At 34.3% G+C, this 17,223-nt stretch overlaps 1 protein-coding gene and 1 long non-coding RNA gene across 3 annotated transcripts in view; one reads left to right on the forward strand and one right to left on the reverse strand.

The window, feature by feature from the left end:
• The window catches only part of ALCAM (activated leukocyte cell adhesion molecule), a 128,137-nt gene that overhangs the window by 81,309 nt on the left and 29,605 nt on the right, over positions 1–17,223 (forward strand). For both annotated transcript variants that reach the window (XM_060686301.2, XM_060686302.2), the window contains exons 2-5: positions 8,187–8,287; positions 11,538–11,757; positions 14,291–14,355; positions 16,630–16,717. In XM_060686301.2, the coding sequence (XP_060542284.1) occupies positions 8,187–8,287; positions 11,538–11,757; positions 14,291–14,355; positions 16,630–16,717 (474 nt within the window). The remainder of the gene's footprint in view (positions 1–8,186; positions 8,288–11,537; positions 11,758–14,290; positions 14,356–16,629; positions 16,718–17,223) is intronic.
• LOC117663001 (uncharacterized) overlaps positions 1–17,223 on the reverse strand; it is a 33,218-nt gene that overhangs the window by 14,070 nt on the left and 1,925 nt on the right. The gene's annotated exons all lie outside the window — the stretch shown is intronic.

Raw genomic sequence — 17,223 nt, forward strand, 5'->3', positions numbered from 1 at the left:
TACTCCAGAGCAGGATGTCATTATTATTTCAAGAATTACTTTTTCTCGTATACTGTAGATAACCAGGTACATACACCAAGTATATATATGTACAGTATATATACATCTGTATACAGAGTCCCTGGGGTTTCAGATGGGAAAATAAGAGAAAGATTTCCTGTTTCTGTTCACAGCAGTATCTGTACTGTATAATAAAATATTTATAACAAGTAAGCAAGACAGCCTTTTCCTCAGCTTAATTAGTTCTTAAAAATGTATATGTGTGAACATTCTGATTAAAACAATAGCAATGTGGCACTATTAATAAGTAGATATTGTAGATAGTTAATGGGCAAAAACATTGGTTAATTTGTTTTTAATATGACTGTTCATATACAAGGTACTCATAATTCATAAGAAGATATTACAATTAAAAAAGAAAAATATGCATTTTTTTTTGCTAAAAATAGCAAATTATTTATGCCTCAGAAGAAATAATTTATGGTTTGGTTAATATCCACAAATGAAATAGTATTGATATCTTTAAAATATTTTAAAGAAACCCTGAAATGTAAATGCTTTGATTTTTTTTTATTGAAAAACATTTTTAAAGCTTTTATAAGATAAGTCATAATTTTACACAGCTCATTTTAGCAAATGCCACTTCTATATGTCTCTCTCACTTACACATTCTTAGACACACATGCAAACACAAGTTGAATGATGTATGAAATGTATTATAGATGGTAACTTTTACAATGAAAGTTTTTCAAAGTAGTTACTGTTATGCCATATTAGGTCCAGACAACAATATTAAATAGTTTTTTTATCTTTGGCCTCAAGAGAATATGTTGCTGCTGGAAAACTATTTAAATAATATTTAATATTAAACCTTTAAAATATTGGAAGACATGTATAAGAACTAATCTAGATAGCTGTTGTCTATATTGAATTATTGTTCTCTAGAGTTTGAAATGTAATATAACAATGCTAAAAAGTACTATACAGTTAAGGAAAAGAGTTTTGTGCTGAAATTTGCATTTTTAAGAAAGATAATTTGATCAAGTAAGTATAGAAACTATGCATCCTGTCATCAGTGTTTCATAGAGTGATTGGTGAAATAATTCCATGCAGGAAGGCAAATCAGCAGGCAAGGAAAAAGGAAGGAAAGTTGTCCTAGAGCTTGTTGTTTTGTTCTTTTTTTTTTTTTTTAGTAAATATCGAAATTTAAATAAAGGTGGAGGGACAGTTTCACAGATGTCAATAAAAATACATCCCTTTTCTATCTCTCCAGTTGCATAATCTCTCATTATGCAACTGTAGTGTAAACAGGAGTGTTACTGGCTGATCCGTTCTCCTTAGGTTATGTCTTCACCACAATATTGCAACTTTTTTTTTTCACTCAGTAATGAAACAAAGTAACAAATGTGTATTTGTGTAGGAGTGGGGCACAACTGTGATGGGCTATTTATCCTTTTTCCGTAAAATTATTTTCTGTAAAAATAATAGATTCCTGTGAATTGTGGGCTTTTAATAGCATAGTATAATATTGTTCTTTTTCATACTTAATTCAGGTTAGTTGTGTTAAGCATAACAAATATATATATTTGTTATATATATTACACTTCAGTCACTTAACATTTTATGGCATGCATTTTCAAAGAGTAGCACCTACAACAGCTTCTCAACATGATGTTTTTCAAAAGGCATTTTTTATCTGGGGATGATTATAATGTCTCAATTGGGTATATCTGAAATTATCTAGAGAGTTATTCAATAAACTATTTATGGTGCAGTTACATTTGTATAAAATATTATATGATTTGTATATGACATGATTCCATTGATGTTAAAATGCCAGAGGGAATTATTTCTATAGTTAAATTTTTATTGTTTCAGATTGTTGTTTGTTATAGGGAATTTTGAATTATAGCATCACTGATATGTTGTTTTACTTGATGCTGGTTTAGAGGTAGTCGGGAGGAAATTGGATGGTTGGATGGATGGATAGATAGATAGGGAAGACAGACAGACAGACAGATAGATTCACATATGAGATATGTATATTACTGGACCTTTTGAAAAGTCGCATTAATGATGACATATTTTGGGTCTTTCAAGAAGCATTAAGCTTTTTTTTTATTCTAAAGTGTTTATTTTATTTATTTAGTTTTTGAAAACTTTTATATGGACTCATCATAAACTACCATGGATAGTTTAGCGAAGATTAGTTTAAACCTATTTTTTAAAGAGCCCCAGGATTCTATTTTTTTATTTCGATATACTGTATATCTTTGCGGTATCTTAACATGATGGCTATATTTAATGTATGAAGTTGCAAACTATTTACTTTACTTGGATTCACTTTTGCTCTGCCATATTTTATTATTTTTACATGCATAGCAAAAATCCAAAGGAAACTGTTATTTTTGTGAATGATGTTGTAGACTGTGTGTTGTCAGCCCTAGACTCCACCATCCACCCACACCCAGCAATTCTATTTACACAGCCAAAGTTATGTGTTGATTGATACTGTGCATTTGTTACTATAGCAACTTGGAGGGGGTTAAAATGCATTGTTTTAAAGTAAAGAGAAAAGATCAACAATGAAACTCACATAGGAACATTCTTTTATAATGACAGTGTACTTAAGCAGGAAAGCAAATACTTATCCTCCTTTTTATCAGATGCAAAAATAGGTTCTGTCTGTGGTCTCAATTCATCCTAGTGAAAAATGTCAAATTTCTTCCGTGTTCTGACACAGCTTGTAGATTTCAGATAAAAGGTGGCTTTAACAGTCTAGTTTATAGATGTTTGGGTTATGGGTGGGTTCCTTTGTGAATTTATATTTATCATTAATCTATAACTGTTAGCACATTTATTGAGCAATCAAAAAAGTTTATATTTCCTTAGCACCATCTAGTGGTCAGACTGCTATATTCATTAAATTAAATGATAAAATAGCTTGTTTTCAGCTTGTGCTCTAGATGGGATTGACCAAATTTAATTTAGAAAATGAAACAAAATATTATAGTTGAGTGCATTACTGTTCATCTGCTAGATAAAAGTACTGATCAATTGCTTTAGGCTGTACTAACGTGGGTAAGATTTAGGTTTATACTGTAACATTATTTTTTTTAGTTTCTGTATTATTTTCTATCAAATGTTTGCTCATAGATAATGTAGAGATAAACTGTATATTTTGAACAAAAGACTGCTACTCATTGGTGTTAGATACATCAAAAGATTGCATTTCTTCTCGGTATTGCTGTAATTTTTTCTGTAATAGACTTTTCTTTTTGTTTTTATTATCTAAGGATCCCATGTTTAGAAATGTTACAATACCCTAGTATAGGTAGTCCTCAACTTACAGCCATTTGTTTAGTGAATGTTCGGTTCTCACTACACGTTAGTTTATGTGCAGCTCGACATGCAGCTAAACCCACCTATTCTCCAAAAAAACATACCGTATGCATAGATCTGAATGTTTTATTGAAAGAACAGGATGCGGTGAAACTGGGGGAAATAGGGATACATACTATGAGAACCAAATAGACGATAATATTGAGTTACTGCTGAACATAACAATTAATAAATACAAGCAATTTAAATCTCACCAGCAATGCTCTGTGTGTGGGATGTGGGTTTGTCCTTGGATGACCATGTGCCACAGATTAAGGATTCTTCCTTGTGCTTCTGCCTTCTCCAAATGCTAAAGGAAATGGAGTCTGTCTTCCCAGCGTGCACTTATTTTGAGAGTGCGGGCTGATGGGTAATGGAATGGGGTCAGTGTCAAACAATATAATTGGTATTTGTCCCTCTGGCCACTGGATGGGGTTAGACAGCAACAACAATAAATAAAGATTGTGTGTTGGGGCATATTTGTCCATCAGGCCACTAGATGGGGATAGAGAGCAACAACAGTATATAAAGTTATATGCTGGGGCATAACAGTGAGTGTTTGAAGTTACAATGGCACTGAAAAAGTGACTTATGACTGTTTTTCACACTTACAGCCATTGCAGCTTTCATGATCAAAATTGGGATGCTTAGTAACTGGCATGCATTATGATGATTGCAGGGTCCCGGGATCATGTGATCAGCTTTTGCAATCTTCTGACAGGCAAAATAAGTGGAGGAGCAAGATTCACTTAACAACTGTATTACTAACTTAACAACAGCAGTGTTTCACTTAACAACTGTAGCAAAAAAGGTAGTAAAATGATGCAAAACTCACTCAACAACTGTCTGGCTTTAGCAATGGAAATTTTGGGCTCAATTATGCTCATAATTCAAGGACTATCTGTCTATCATTACTTGTTAATTGTTTCTTTTGTAGGAAGAACAATGAGCATTCAGTGAATCTGATAGTGGTGGACAAATTATAAGCCAACGTATTGTAACATCTGTACACTCTGGATAGATATATTCCTTATTTTGATTTTGGAGGAGTGTATGCAAGTCAATTTTTTTAAAAAAATGGTGGAAATGGGGAGTGTGGTTACAAAAAGAGTGCCCTTAGTTCATACTTATTTAAAGTATAATAACAAATCTTAATAACAAGGTAGCGCACTGTAGTATTTTTTTGCTATTGTATCTTTGGATAATATCATCCTTTATAATTTACATTTTCTACAAAAACATTAAAAGCATACGTAGAAGAAATTATTTACAACACAAATAATACCCAGGAGTAGCTCTGGTCTCATGCCTTATAATGATTTAAGATGCTTGATGATTATGTGCCATCAAGTCCTGTAAATTTTTAGAAATAGTATAGTTTTTCTTCAGAATGATCTGACACCCCCCCCCCCCATCTGATCCTTAAGGTTTTCCAGTGATGCACTGTGTAATTCAGTTTATCCATCTTACAGTTTTCATTTATTTCTCTTTTCTTCTACATTTCCCTCCCTCCAGACAACTCTGGAATTATTTGTTCTATTCATTTGTTTTATTTCATGGTATTCCAGGAATCTTCTGCAACACCAAAATCAAAATTGTAAACACTCTCTTCTGTGTTTACAATTACTTGAATAAAATATCAGAGGAAAAACTATCACTTGCATAATTCTGATCTTAGAAAGTACAAACATATCCTAGTACCGGAATATCTTTTCCAAGGTTTTTGCTACTTTTCTAAATGCTAGTATGTGGTTTATTTCCTGATTGCTAATTCCTTAAGATTGCTAATTGATCCAAAAAGGCAGAAACTATCCATCACTTAGGCGCCATGGTGGTGCAGTGGTCAGAATGCAGTATTGCAGGCTAACACTGATTGCTAGCAGTTGATCCTGACCGGTTCAGGGTTGACTCAGCCTTCCATCCTTCCAAGGTCACTAAAATGGGGACCTAGATTGTTGGGTCAATATGCTGATTCTGTACACCGCTTAGAGAGGATGGGAAAACAGTATGAAGCAGTATATAAATCTAAGTGTTATTGCTATCACTTCAGTATCCCCATTGTCAATTCTAAGACTAGTGGCTACATTTGCTATGATTAGTTTAGTCTTTACATTTAACCTTAGTTTCATTTTTGTGCTCCTTCACTTTCACGCCAGTGCAGATCAGTTGCATTTCTGGCTGTTGAAGTACCGTGGTACCTCAGTACTCATTGTTTAGTATATAAGAATATATAACCATTGATACAAGAGTATATAACCATTGAGTCCTTTTCCGACCTAGAGCCAGGCTTTATTACCATTTTCAATCTGCATTGTGGGCTTTTGCTAAACTCTTCTGTGTGTGTGTGTGTGTGTTTGTTTATTTACTTATTTTATTTTATTTATTAAATTAATTGGCCACTCATCTTACCTCAGGGTAACTCTGGGTGGCGTACAATAATTTTAAAAAACTGTAAAAACATAACTAAAATACTACACACAGCTAAATACACAGCCCAAGTAAAAGATGGGAAGGGTGGGAGGTGGCATCTGTTGTTAATCAATCAACCACCTCCACTGCGATCCTCCCCCACTAGAGTTCCAGTCAACTGTCAGAGCCAAGTCTTTAGGTTCTTATAGAAGGTCAGAAGAGTTGGAACCAACCTCACTCCAGGAGGCACGATGTTCTACAGGAAGGGTGAAATCCAGTAGGTTCTGACAGGAACCTGAGATAAAATCTCCATAAGATACTTTATCTTGTATTCATTCTAGATAGAGTAAAAAAATAAAATTGTTTTAAAAAGCTGTTAAATACAGATAAATGACTAATCTCCCTGAAACAATTCATGACCATTTGTTTTGAGTACAAACTGATCAAGGTATTGTGTGGTATCTATTTTAAATGAACAGACTGCATATCATATGCTGTAACCGGGAAATAAATGATAGCATAGAAAAATTACAGAATTTGGAGTTACTTCTTAGGCTAAGTAAGGATATGTTGTGTTATTATTAGAGGTCACAATTTGGCTCTTGGGGATAAAACATATTTGGATTCAAATTTACTTGTAATTAAAGAAAATAATTGATATGATTAATAGATGCAAAAACCTAGTTTTCAAGGCTCTCAAAATATTTTATAGCCTTGTAAAGGTTCTTTGTTTTGACACACTGTAGTGTAGAAAATAACTGTATCAAATGCTTATTTGTGGCACATATCTTACCCAACAATAGGTTGGTGCCCTGGGTTAATTCCACCCTCCTTGTCATTGTGAGTTGATGTAGCCGTAAATAAAGTCTTTGATGCTTTATCCTTGCAACAGGCAAATGTCTTAAACTTTGCATACACCCTTTGAGTCCCTCCAAAAGTTTTTGTAATTGTTGGGATTAGGTATTGCCTGAGTGTGGTAGCTCTTACTTTGTTGCTACCAAACTCCAGGCTTTTACACTTTTAAGCAATGTTGCTTTTGAGCTTCCAAGCCAAGCTCCAGGCAGGAATCACACCAAGACATGCTGCTTATCATACTTTGTGATACAGGCAGCCTCTTGCTTGCCTGTAATAGTTGTAATTACCAGATATTACCTCTACCTTCTCACCTGCTTTTTATCTTCTCCTTATTGCCTTTTGTCCTACAACTGCACACCTATACTGTGTTAGCTTTCCCTTTTGTAGACTAAAAACATAAGTGGGGTAAAGCTGTTTATGAACATTGACAGATTCCTGAAAACACCAGCGTGTGGCTCCCACTTCCTCTCAAGTTTCCGAAGCTGTAAACTTTCATGGCCTTTTTTGAAGAAGGGGGTAAGATGAGCCTGGCCTTGGGGAATTAGGGATGCAGCCTGTCTATGTAAGCACTGAAAGAGCAGTCTTAACTTCACTTCCTCACATATCTCACAATCCCTTTTGAGAATCCAAGCGGTGCCTTCCGCCGTGCCCTGAATTCAGACCTTCCTTTTTCAGCAAGCCAGGCTGGCTTAATGTTTTTTAAATGTTTTTAATATGTTTTGTTATTGTTTTTTAACTTTGGGGCCAAATTTATATATATCGTTTTAAATTGCTTTTAATGTTTGTATTTATGTTTTTTACTTTGGCTGTACACCGCCCTGAGTCCTTCGGGAGAAGGGTGGTCTATAAATTTAATAATAAATAAATAAATAAATTATTTTCCAAATTACTTAAAATCCTACCTTTCCAGATCCTACCACACCACTGGGATTAAGTTAGATCACTGGTAATGCTGCACTTCCAAGGAATCCAGAATTCACTGGGAAATTTTGTATGCTAGCATTGTATGCTAGCATTGAAACTTTTTCTCATCTTTGGAAATTCTCTAATTCAGAAATAATATAGAATAAGAATACTTTAGTACAATCTATTGTTCCATTGGCTAATAAGAAAGAATTGTGCACTACCACAGCATGTCATTCAGATAGATGTAGTGTGCTCTGCAGTGGCTATGGAGGCATGTGCGTGCACTGAGGAAAAGAGGAGACAAATCACAAATGACAAAATGTATATGAATATATAAATATGCAAATACTGCAAATTACAGACTTAGTTGGATGTTCCACAAGTATGGAGCTCAGTGTTCTTCTAAAATTGCTGCCGCAGAGTTTTTGCCAATTTTGCCAACTTCATTTTGAATCTTGATGAATTAAAGACAACAAATATTTAATGCAACACGAACTAATTTTTTAACATTGGTTAAATAATTAAATTATTTAATGAATTTTAAAAATCTGTTTCAGTTGTACATACGCTTTAGCTAAGACTTAGAAAAATCCAATATTTTATCATTAATAGTTGTTTCTTATTGTTTTTAACAGGACTTGGATTATATACAGTAAACACAGTATATGGAGATACCATTGTTTTGCCTTGCCATTTAGAAGTTCCTAATGGTCTTTTGTTTGCAAAATGGAAATATGTAAGTATAAAATAATCTTAAATTATTTCTGTTATTGCAATGTAGGAGGAATTTTGTGGGACTAACAAACATATTATTCAAAATATGTTTGAATAATATTGTTTGAATAAAATATGTTTGAAAATATTCAGGTCTTTAAAATTTTGTGTTAAATGTGTGGTATAAGTAAGTCTTTTGGTATTTTTTATGCAGAAGCTTATTAGCAATATGCCACTTCTCTTAGAGTTCATTAGGATAAAAGAACCATAATAATTTGTTCACTCATTTTGAAACAGATTGCATAGTTGTTAGACCAAGTGTTTCACAGTGGTAAAAAGCCTATTGCTATGTTTTTATTATGCTCACATTATTTTATACACACAGTTTTTCATGCTCACTATAGCAACATGAAGCAAGTTCATAGAATCAATAGTTGTGTGTCATACTGTGTCTGAAAGTGCATGGCCTGCATAAAGGAGACCAAATACAGGTCCAGCAGAATGCTAATAAAAATTGTTGCAGTTGCTCTCGCTTCTCATAGCATGTTGAAAGCACTACAAAATGAATAGCCCATTCTAACAGCAACCAATAATCCATTTGTAGCTTTCTAACAAAGAGAGAAAGAAAGGACTTTCTAGGTTTTGTGATTTTTTTTCTTTATTTGGCATTTGTTTTGTTTTGGCAAGGAAATGTCCTGAGGTGAATTACTCAATCTATGTGTGTTTATCTGAGTTGATGTAACAAGCCTGTGTGCACTACACAAAGGCTTGGGGGAAAAGTTCCACCTTTACTCAATAGTACAAGAAAGTGCTGGAATGCCAAGAGATAAGACTTCAGTAAATATACTGTCAGATGTGACCTGAAACTAACTCCTCATGAGTATTCCTACCAATTCTTCAACCTTCTTCAGGACTCTTCAATTTGAAGGTGCATGTACATACCTTCTGTGTAATTACCACCTAAGGGTCTCTTGTTTGTAGAATGGAAATACCGTATTTTTCAGAGTATAAGATGCACTTTTTTCCCTCCTAAAAGAGGCTGAAAATTTGGGTGCGTCTTATACTCCGAATGTAGCTTTTTCGAAGCTTTTTTTCAGCGAGGTGCTAGATCTACCTCCGACTCTCAGCTGTGCTTTAGAAGCTTTTTTTCAGCCCTAACGAGATGCTAGCGAGTGAAGCACTTCGCCTGCTCCCTCTGACTCTCAGCTATGATGCCTTAACGAGGCGCACTATGAAGCGATCTCCGTGGTTTGCCTGCTTTTCTCATTGCTTCTCTCTCCAAAGATAGTTGTGCTTTAGAAGCTGTTTTTTATCCCCAAGCATAGCCAGATGTATACCTGGTACGCAGATTTTTTTTCCTATTTTCCTCTCCAAAAACTAAGCTGCATCTTATACTCCGAAAAATACGGTATGTCAAATTCTAGGTTACTGGGTATAACAGTTTTGATTGAATTATTTCAGGGAGGGAGAATAATGGTGACTAAAGATTTTTTTTTCACTTTAAATATTATTTGTTATTCTGCAAAACTTGGGTTTTTACAAGCTTTGAATATTTCTCCTTAGTACTTTTTTCAGCTATTTTAACAATATTGTCAACTATATAACAAAGCAAGAAAAAAGATGGGATAGCACAGATTCAGTAGTACAGTAACTCATTGCATAAGGTAGTATAATCTCTGTAGGCTTTACTAGAAATAAACCAAGATGCTTAGTCCAGAGAAATCTTTCTCAGCCTGGGATTCTCAAGATACATTATATCATACATCTCAAGTTTATCAAATTAAAGGCTTCTTCAGATGCTTAGTGATTTTTATTTCTTCAAAATTGGGTACTTCCTGATAATTTTTTGCTGTATATAATCAAATCTGTTGAATCAGATAATTTCTTACAGTAGCGCTGAACAAAATATTTGTTGAAGCTATAAGAAAAATATGAATTGTTTAACTTTCTTCACTTATGTTTTCCTAACACATACTAAGCAACAATTTGACTTTGATGCTGCAGGTAATATCATATTTAATATGTTATTAATCTCTGGAATTGTGCCTAGTTCTGGTGATCCAATCTGGCATATGAGTTTATTTTGTGGAGATAATACTGCAGAGTTAATTTGTGATTTGATTCTCATATATCTGCTTTTCCCCAAAATCCCCAATATCTTCTGAAATATAATTTCCAGCTTGATCTACCAAAACACTGTAAATTTACACACAAAGATGAACACGCACACATACATACGCACACATACATACCAGAGGTGGGTTGCAGCAGGTTCTGACTAGTTCTGTAGAATCAGTAGCAGAAATTTTGAGTAATTTGGAGAATCAGTAGTAAAAATTCTGACTGGCCCCACCCCCATCTATTCTCTGACTCCAAGTTCCAGCTGATTGGGAGGAAATGGGGGTTTTGCAGTAACCTTCCCCTGGAGTGGGGTGGGAATGGAGATTTTACAGTATCCTTCCCCTGCCATGCCCACAAAGCCATGCCCACAAAGCCATGCCACACCCACAAAGCCACACCCACAGAACCAGTAGTAAAAAATTTTAAAACCCACCACTGATACATACACTTGAATTTTATTCTATTATGATTTGCTAACATACTTCTACATCACAATACTGAAAGATTAAAAAAAAGTTATGAAAACTTGGAATTATTTTCTTCTAGAGTGGGAAAAATAAACTCAGAGAGTTTAAAAAGGAATTCAGAAAATTTCTTTTACTGTATTTCTAGAACTCTATTCTGTAACGAGAAGTAATCAGGCACAACATACCAGAGTAGAAATATTCAAGACTGGGGAAAGGGTTAACTGGGTCAAATTGTTTAACAACTATTGATTTATTGCGCTCCACAGGGGTTTTTAAAAAAATCTTTTGAATGACATGCTGTATTGTCAATGCTTCACAAACTCATAAGCTTTGTGAAGTTAGTCTGCAATCTAAGCCACTGTGGGCTATTGCTTAGAAATCTGGAAATTGGCCAGTTATCAGGTTGAAAGAAAACTGGTTCCCCAATGGCCAAATCTTTATATTCTGCTTTCAGTAATTTCCCAGGGTTGTAATACATTTAAATAAAAAATTGGATTCAGAAGCCTTGAAAAACTGAATCTATTTTAATTGTTCTTAATGTATTGTGTAAATATAAAATAAGTATTATATTTGAAGAGCTCTGAATTATTGAAATGACATAAAACATTTGAGAGAGAGATAAGAGAATCATCTGGTGTGAGATAAGCAGCTGTATAAATTTGATAAATATTTTCCCCCTTCTAGGAAATTGCAAACAAGGCTTCAGAGTCTATTGCTTTGCGATCTGCAAAAAAGCCAAGTGCACAATATGACAATGTACCAGAATACAAAGACCGAATAAGTCTTTCTGAAAATTATACCCTGTCCATTAATAATGCAAGAATTGGAGACGAAAAGAAATTTGTATGCATGCTTGTAACTGAAGACAATGTCTTTGAACAAGCTACACTCGTCAAAGTTTTCAGTAAGTACCACTTAATTTCTCTAACAGAAGAATGACGTCAAGGCCAGTGAAAGCCTTCAAGAGTTCTCTTCAAAAATTACCAATGAATTGTAATTTGTCCTGTGACATAAATTAAAAATTACATGGAAAATAATCCTAGTGATTGTATTAAAGTTAACTTTAAATCAAATTGAACTTTTGTCCCAGCTACTTAGTTCTAGCCTGTGATATTATTGAACCGCAATTCTCAGTTTCTCAGTTCATGAAACATTTTTCCTGCAGTTGTCATGCTTGTCGAAAATGATGCCTTCCAAAGTAATGCGTTGAATACTCCCTGAAAAAATGGTGAATTGCAATTCTGAATTTTTTAGTACTTCCCATCTGGAGAACATCATCCTGGGAAAGGATGATCTACTACAATGTGTCTTAACCTTGGCAATTTTAAGACACAGGGACTTTAGCTCCCAGAATTCTGGGAGTTGATGCCCATATATCTTAAAGTTGCCAACATTGAGAAACTCTTATCTAAAAATTCAGTAATTAAAATTAATAGAGCTGAAGAAAAAAGTACACAAACTGCAACCAATCACTTCTCTAACATAAGACTTTGTCATTAAGCATTCACTTTTTGAGCAATAATTTGAAAAGATTCAGCATATCTGCCAGAACAAATTTTTATTCCCTCAGTTTGAAACCTAATTTTTACACTTTTAAAAACACTTGTAACTATCTAATACTCAAAATTAGAATGCAAATATTTATCTACATCTTACGTACTGTAATAACTAACTCCAGTGGACTTGCATGGGAATATATATGCATCAAGAGTAATATAGAGATTGTTTTTGCACTCACTCTTCAAGAAAGTTTTTCTCTAAAAACTAATGTGGAACAATAATAGCTTCATATATTGTTTGTTCTATTTCCATGCTGGGTGGTAAGAAGGAGCGCTTCTTTCTTATAACATTAAAAAACTGAAATCTATGATCTATGAAGCAAGTTGGGGAATATTACTAGGAGAAATCTTTTAAGGAAAACTCTTGCTGTCAAATTAATGGAAGAGAGAATAGATGTAGTATTATAGTTGTTCCATTAATCTCTAACCTATTTTTAGTTTTCGTGAAGTTAATTTACCATGAGAATATAAGAATAGTCCTGCCAATTTTAATTGAACATTTTTTTTCTCAAAATTTGCCAATCAGATGACTCTAGGTTTTTCACAACCGGGAAATGGAACTCTGTCTCTCATATTATTTTCTTTCATCTGGTATTGTGGACATGTTGCCCCTACTCAGATATAACATTGATTGTTCAAGACAGTTAACTACCCTCCATTAATTTATTCAATGTCTTTTTAATGTCATGCAAGTCAGTGGATACCATCTTGTCCTGTGGTAGTGAATTTCACAGGTTAATAATGTACTGCATGCAGAAGTCTTTCCTTTCTCTGTTCAAAACCTCCTTCCAGTCAGTTTCTTTGGATGGGCCCATGGGCCTAGTATTTTCAGAAAAGGAGAAAAACTACTTTTGGTGCTGTGCACAAATTCATATCTTAATCGTACCACCACATCCCTCCCCCCATGTTCTCATTACCTTTCTTCCAAGCCTAAAAGGACCAAACATTGTAGCTTATTCTTATAAGGATGTCATTTGAGTTCTCAGTTAATTTTTGTTACCTTTTCTATAAATCTATTATATCTGTTTAGAAATGTGGTAATTAGAATTGTGCAGTATCTCACATACAGTCTTACTAGGTTTGTATAAATGCATTGTAATATTGACAATTTTATTTTAAGTCATTTCTTGATGATTCCTAGAGTTGAAATTGCTTTTTTTCTCTCAGCTGTCAACTGAGTCAACATATTTATTGATATTTATAACTTGTACTTTTTCTGGTTAGTAACAGATGGCTTAGATCTATCAGTATTGTTACAATTATTTGAGTTCTTTGTATACATAATACGAAAATATAATTCTATTACAATGAAGTTTTCAGTTTCTCACATGATTTGATTCCATCCATGTTGAGAAATCTGCATACAGGTAGCCTTTACTTAATGCCTTCAATTAGGCCTGGCAATTACTGTGTTATTGATAAGCAAAGATATTGCATGGCTGCAATTGACTTAATGACCTTACTTCTGTGAAGTTAGTAAGAAATCACCTGTGGTCATTAATTGAAATACCATGTGAGTGTGATTTGTGATTTTATTGCTGGCTTCTCTATTGATTGCATTTGTTGAAAGTCAGCTGCGAAGTGTGCAAATGGCAGTGACTGTGGGACACTGCAAAGGCCGCAAAGGCCCACTTATTGAGAAGCGCTCGATCTCAATTACTGGGCCTCAGGGATGCTGTGATCGTAATAAGTGCAAGGAAGGACTGTAAAATTATTTTCTCAGTGCTGTTGTAACTTTGAATGGTGCCAGGCAGTCATGCATTGAGGACTCCCTGCATGTGACTCAGTCCCAAATATCTGAAAGTTGAAATATAACCCAAGTTTTTACCATTTTCTTTCACTAAAAAAACGAAAAAAAAAAAAAAACCAAACAAACAGAGCAGCCATCAGAGCCTGAAATTGTAAATCGAGCAGAATTTCTAGAAACAGAAGAGCTAAAACTGGTAAGTGAACATTTTTTCCTGTTAAATACCTTTAAATTGATTTGTTATACAATGTCTTGGAAAACAGAATAGAAAAGAGACTCTGGCAAAAAGACACTTAAATCCACAAAAGGGATTTGTGGAATCTTCCTTTTATGGGGAAGATACAGAGCAATCCACTCCAATTATACTACCGTAGCTGTATGTTGAGCGGGAGAATTGCTTCCATGGGCAGAAATCCACACTGTCCTAGTTTCATGAGCTTCCAGCCTCACAGGACTTAGCAACTATCTTATTTTGCTGTTTTTTACATAAATTTAGTATGTCAAAGGGAAGCCTTATGTTAGGACTTAAACAGAAAAGCATTATTATTATCATTAGTTCCTCCCATGCTATGTAGCATATTGGGCAGCAAACAGAAAAGAATAGAGTTATAAAAAAAACTATTTTATAATTAATAAAAAAAGCTTAAAGATAGACTACATCCTACATAAATTGGCTACATTTTACAGATTGTATATAAATACATCTTTCTGCATATTGAAACCTATATATGAAATAAATTGCTGCTAAATCTAAAGTAGCCCTGGTCTGTAAGGAGGATGCTCAAAATATATTTTATTAGGAAAACATTTCAAGCAGATTTATTTTCTACATTTTGCAATCCAAACATTTATAAAGATTCCATAGCTTTATCTGTGGGATTTATACATAGAAAATTGTACACTATCATCACCTTCCCTTCCTAGCTATAATAACAGGTAGTCCTCAACTTATGGCCATTCATTTAATGACAGTTCAAAGTTTCAGAGGCCTTGGAAAAAGTGACCTATGACCCATCTTCAAAGTTACAATTGTCACACTATCAACATAGTCACATGATCACAATTTTGGTGCTTGGTAACTGGCTCTTATTTACAATAGTTGCAATTTCTTGTGGTTGAAATTTGCAACCTACCCAGCCAGCTTCCAACAAGCACAGTCAATTGGGGAAGCAAGACTCGCTTAATGACTATGTGATCTACTTAACCACCATGTAATTTGCTTAACCACCATGGTGATTTGCCTATCAACTACAATAAAAGTAAACATAAAATTGGATCTAATCGTGATGAATCACTTAATGACTGCATCAGTTATGGCCAAAATTTCAGTCCCAATGGTAGTTGTAAGTCAAGGACTACGTGTATTATGATTTAATGGATATCTTACATATATATTTTATTTTTTAATTTCATGCAGGATTTTCTTTATAGCCCAATGATATCTCCATTTATTTGATTATTTCAAATAATCTATCCTTATATATAACATTCTTTAATTTCTTATATTTCTTTCATAGTATATCTATGTTCCAGTAGCTACACTAGGAATAAAAAATGAATAGAGAGTATGTGAGGATGAGGAAAATGTGGTCCTCCAGATGTTGAAATTCTCATAAACTCTAATGATTGCTACTTAGAGTGAATTGAAGTTGGAATTCAAATCCCTGCCCTTGATTTATACATATACAGTATAATTATCTATCTATTATATAAGATCTGAGATATACAACAATTTATTTAAAAGTTTAATGAAATGAAGACTTATAGATGTGTTGAAAATAATAACTTTAAGTATACCGGTAGTCCTTACTTGATGACCAGAATTTCCATTATCAAGTGATGTAGTCATTAGATGAAAAATGATGTGACCACATCATTTAGGAGTGGCAATTTCAGTAGTCCTAGTCACAGCCATTACGCTAGGAGATCCCATTTCTCCTGCCCTTCTATGTTCACTTTAAGCCACTCCTCACACCTGCCTGTTGCACTCACCCATTTATGCTTTTTTGTTCACCCTGAATTCCACTGCCTTGCTGCCCCAAATGTCCTGCTCTCTTCTACCCCCAGCATTTTGTGCTTTGCTGCTTCTGCCACCCCATCATCCCTTACTCTGTCACCCTGCCACCAATATATATTTGATGTCTTTTTCCACCTTTTCTCTGCCCTTGGCAATAAGAGCAGCAGAACGCAGGGCAGAGATCAACAGATAGGTGGGTGAGGTAAAGTTGAAGCACAACCTTATGTTGTAAATGCAGGTGGTGACTTTAATTTTGATCACATGGCCTTAGAGGGGCTCAGTGGTTGTATTTCAAGGACATGATACGTCTACCAATAGTTCAGCACTATCACAACTTTGAACAATCATTGAACAAATGTTCGTTAAGTGAAGGCTATCTGTTACGAACAAAAGAATATGCAATATGCACAGTAAGCTGAAATCCATAACTAAATTGTGTATTTGAATTCTTAGCTTGGAGAATGTATTACAAGAGATGGTTATCCTGCAGGAAATATAACATGGTTTAAGAATGGAGCTATTTTGCAGCATGCTGAAGAAGGTAGGATTTTGTATCTAGATGTTACTGCATGCATGTTTGTTTATCTTCACCAATCAGTTTAAAGTAAGTTATTTTAAGCATTGAAATCATTAACCTTGTTAACAATGCTGCAATTAACACAGTAAACAATGTTGGTTGAATTTTGTTATATTTTTGACAATTTTTTAATAATAATTATTGACACAATTTAAAGTTAGTTCTTTAAAAATGTTATCTAAGAGTCAGCATAATTTAATTGTTAAGCGCTGTATGAGAAGCCCTAAGTTTTAGTCCTTCTTAGGCCCAAACCTAGTAGACTGATTGGGGTTAGTCACTTCCTCTCGTCCAAACCAGCTTCAGATTCTTGCGATAACCATCTAATAAGCCATATTACCCTGTTTCTCCCAAAATAAGACATCCCCTGATAATAAGCCCAATCAGGGTTTTGAGCGCATGACAAAAAGGCCAAGCGCTTTTTTTGAACCAAGGGTTCAAAAAAATATAAGATAGGGTCTTAATTTTGGGGA

Source organism: Pantherophis guttatus, chromosome 5, assembly GCF_059756535.1.
Source record: "Pantherophis guttatus breed Tessera chromosome 5, ASM5975653v1, whole genome shotgun sequence".
Taxonomy (NCBI): Eukaryota; Metazoa; Chordata; class Lepidosauria; order Squamata; family Colubridae; genus Pantherophis; species Pantherophis guttatus.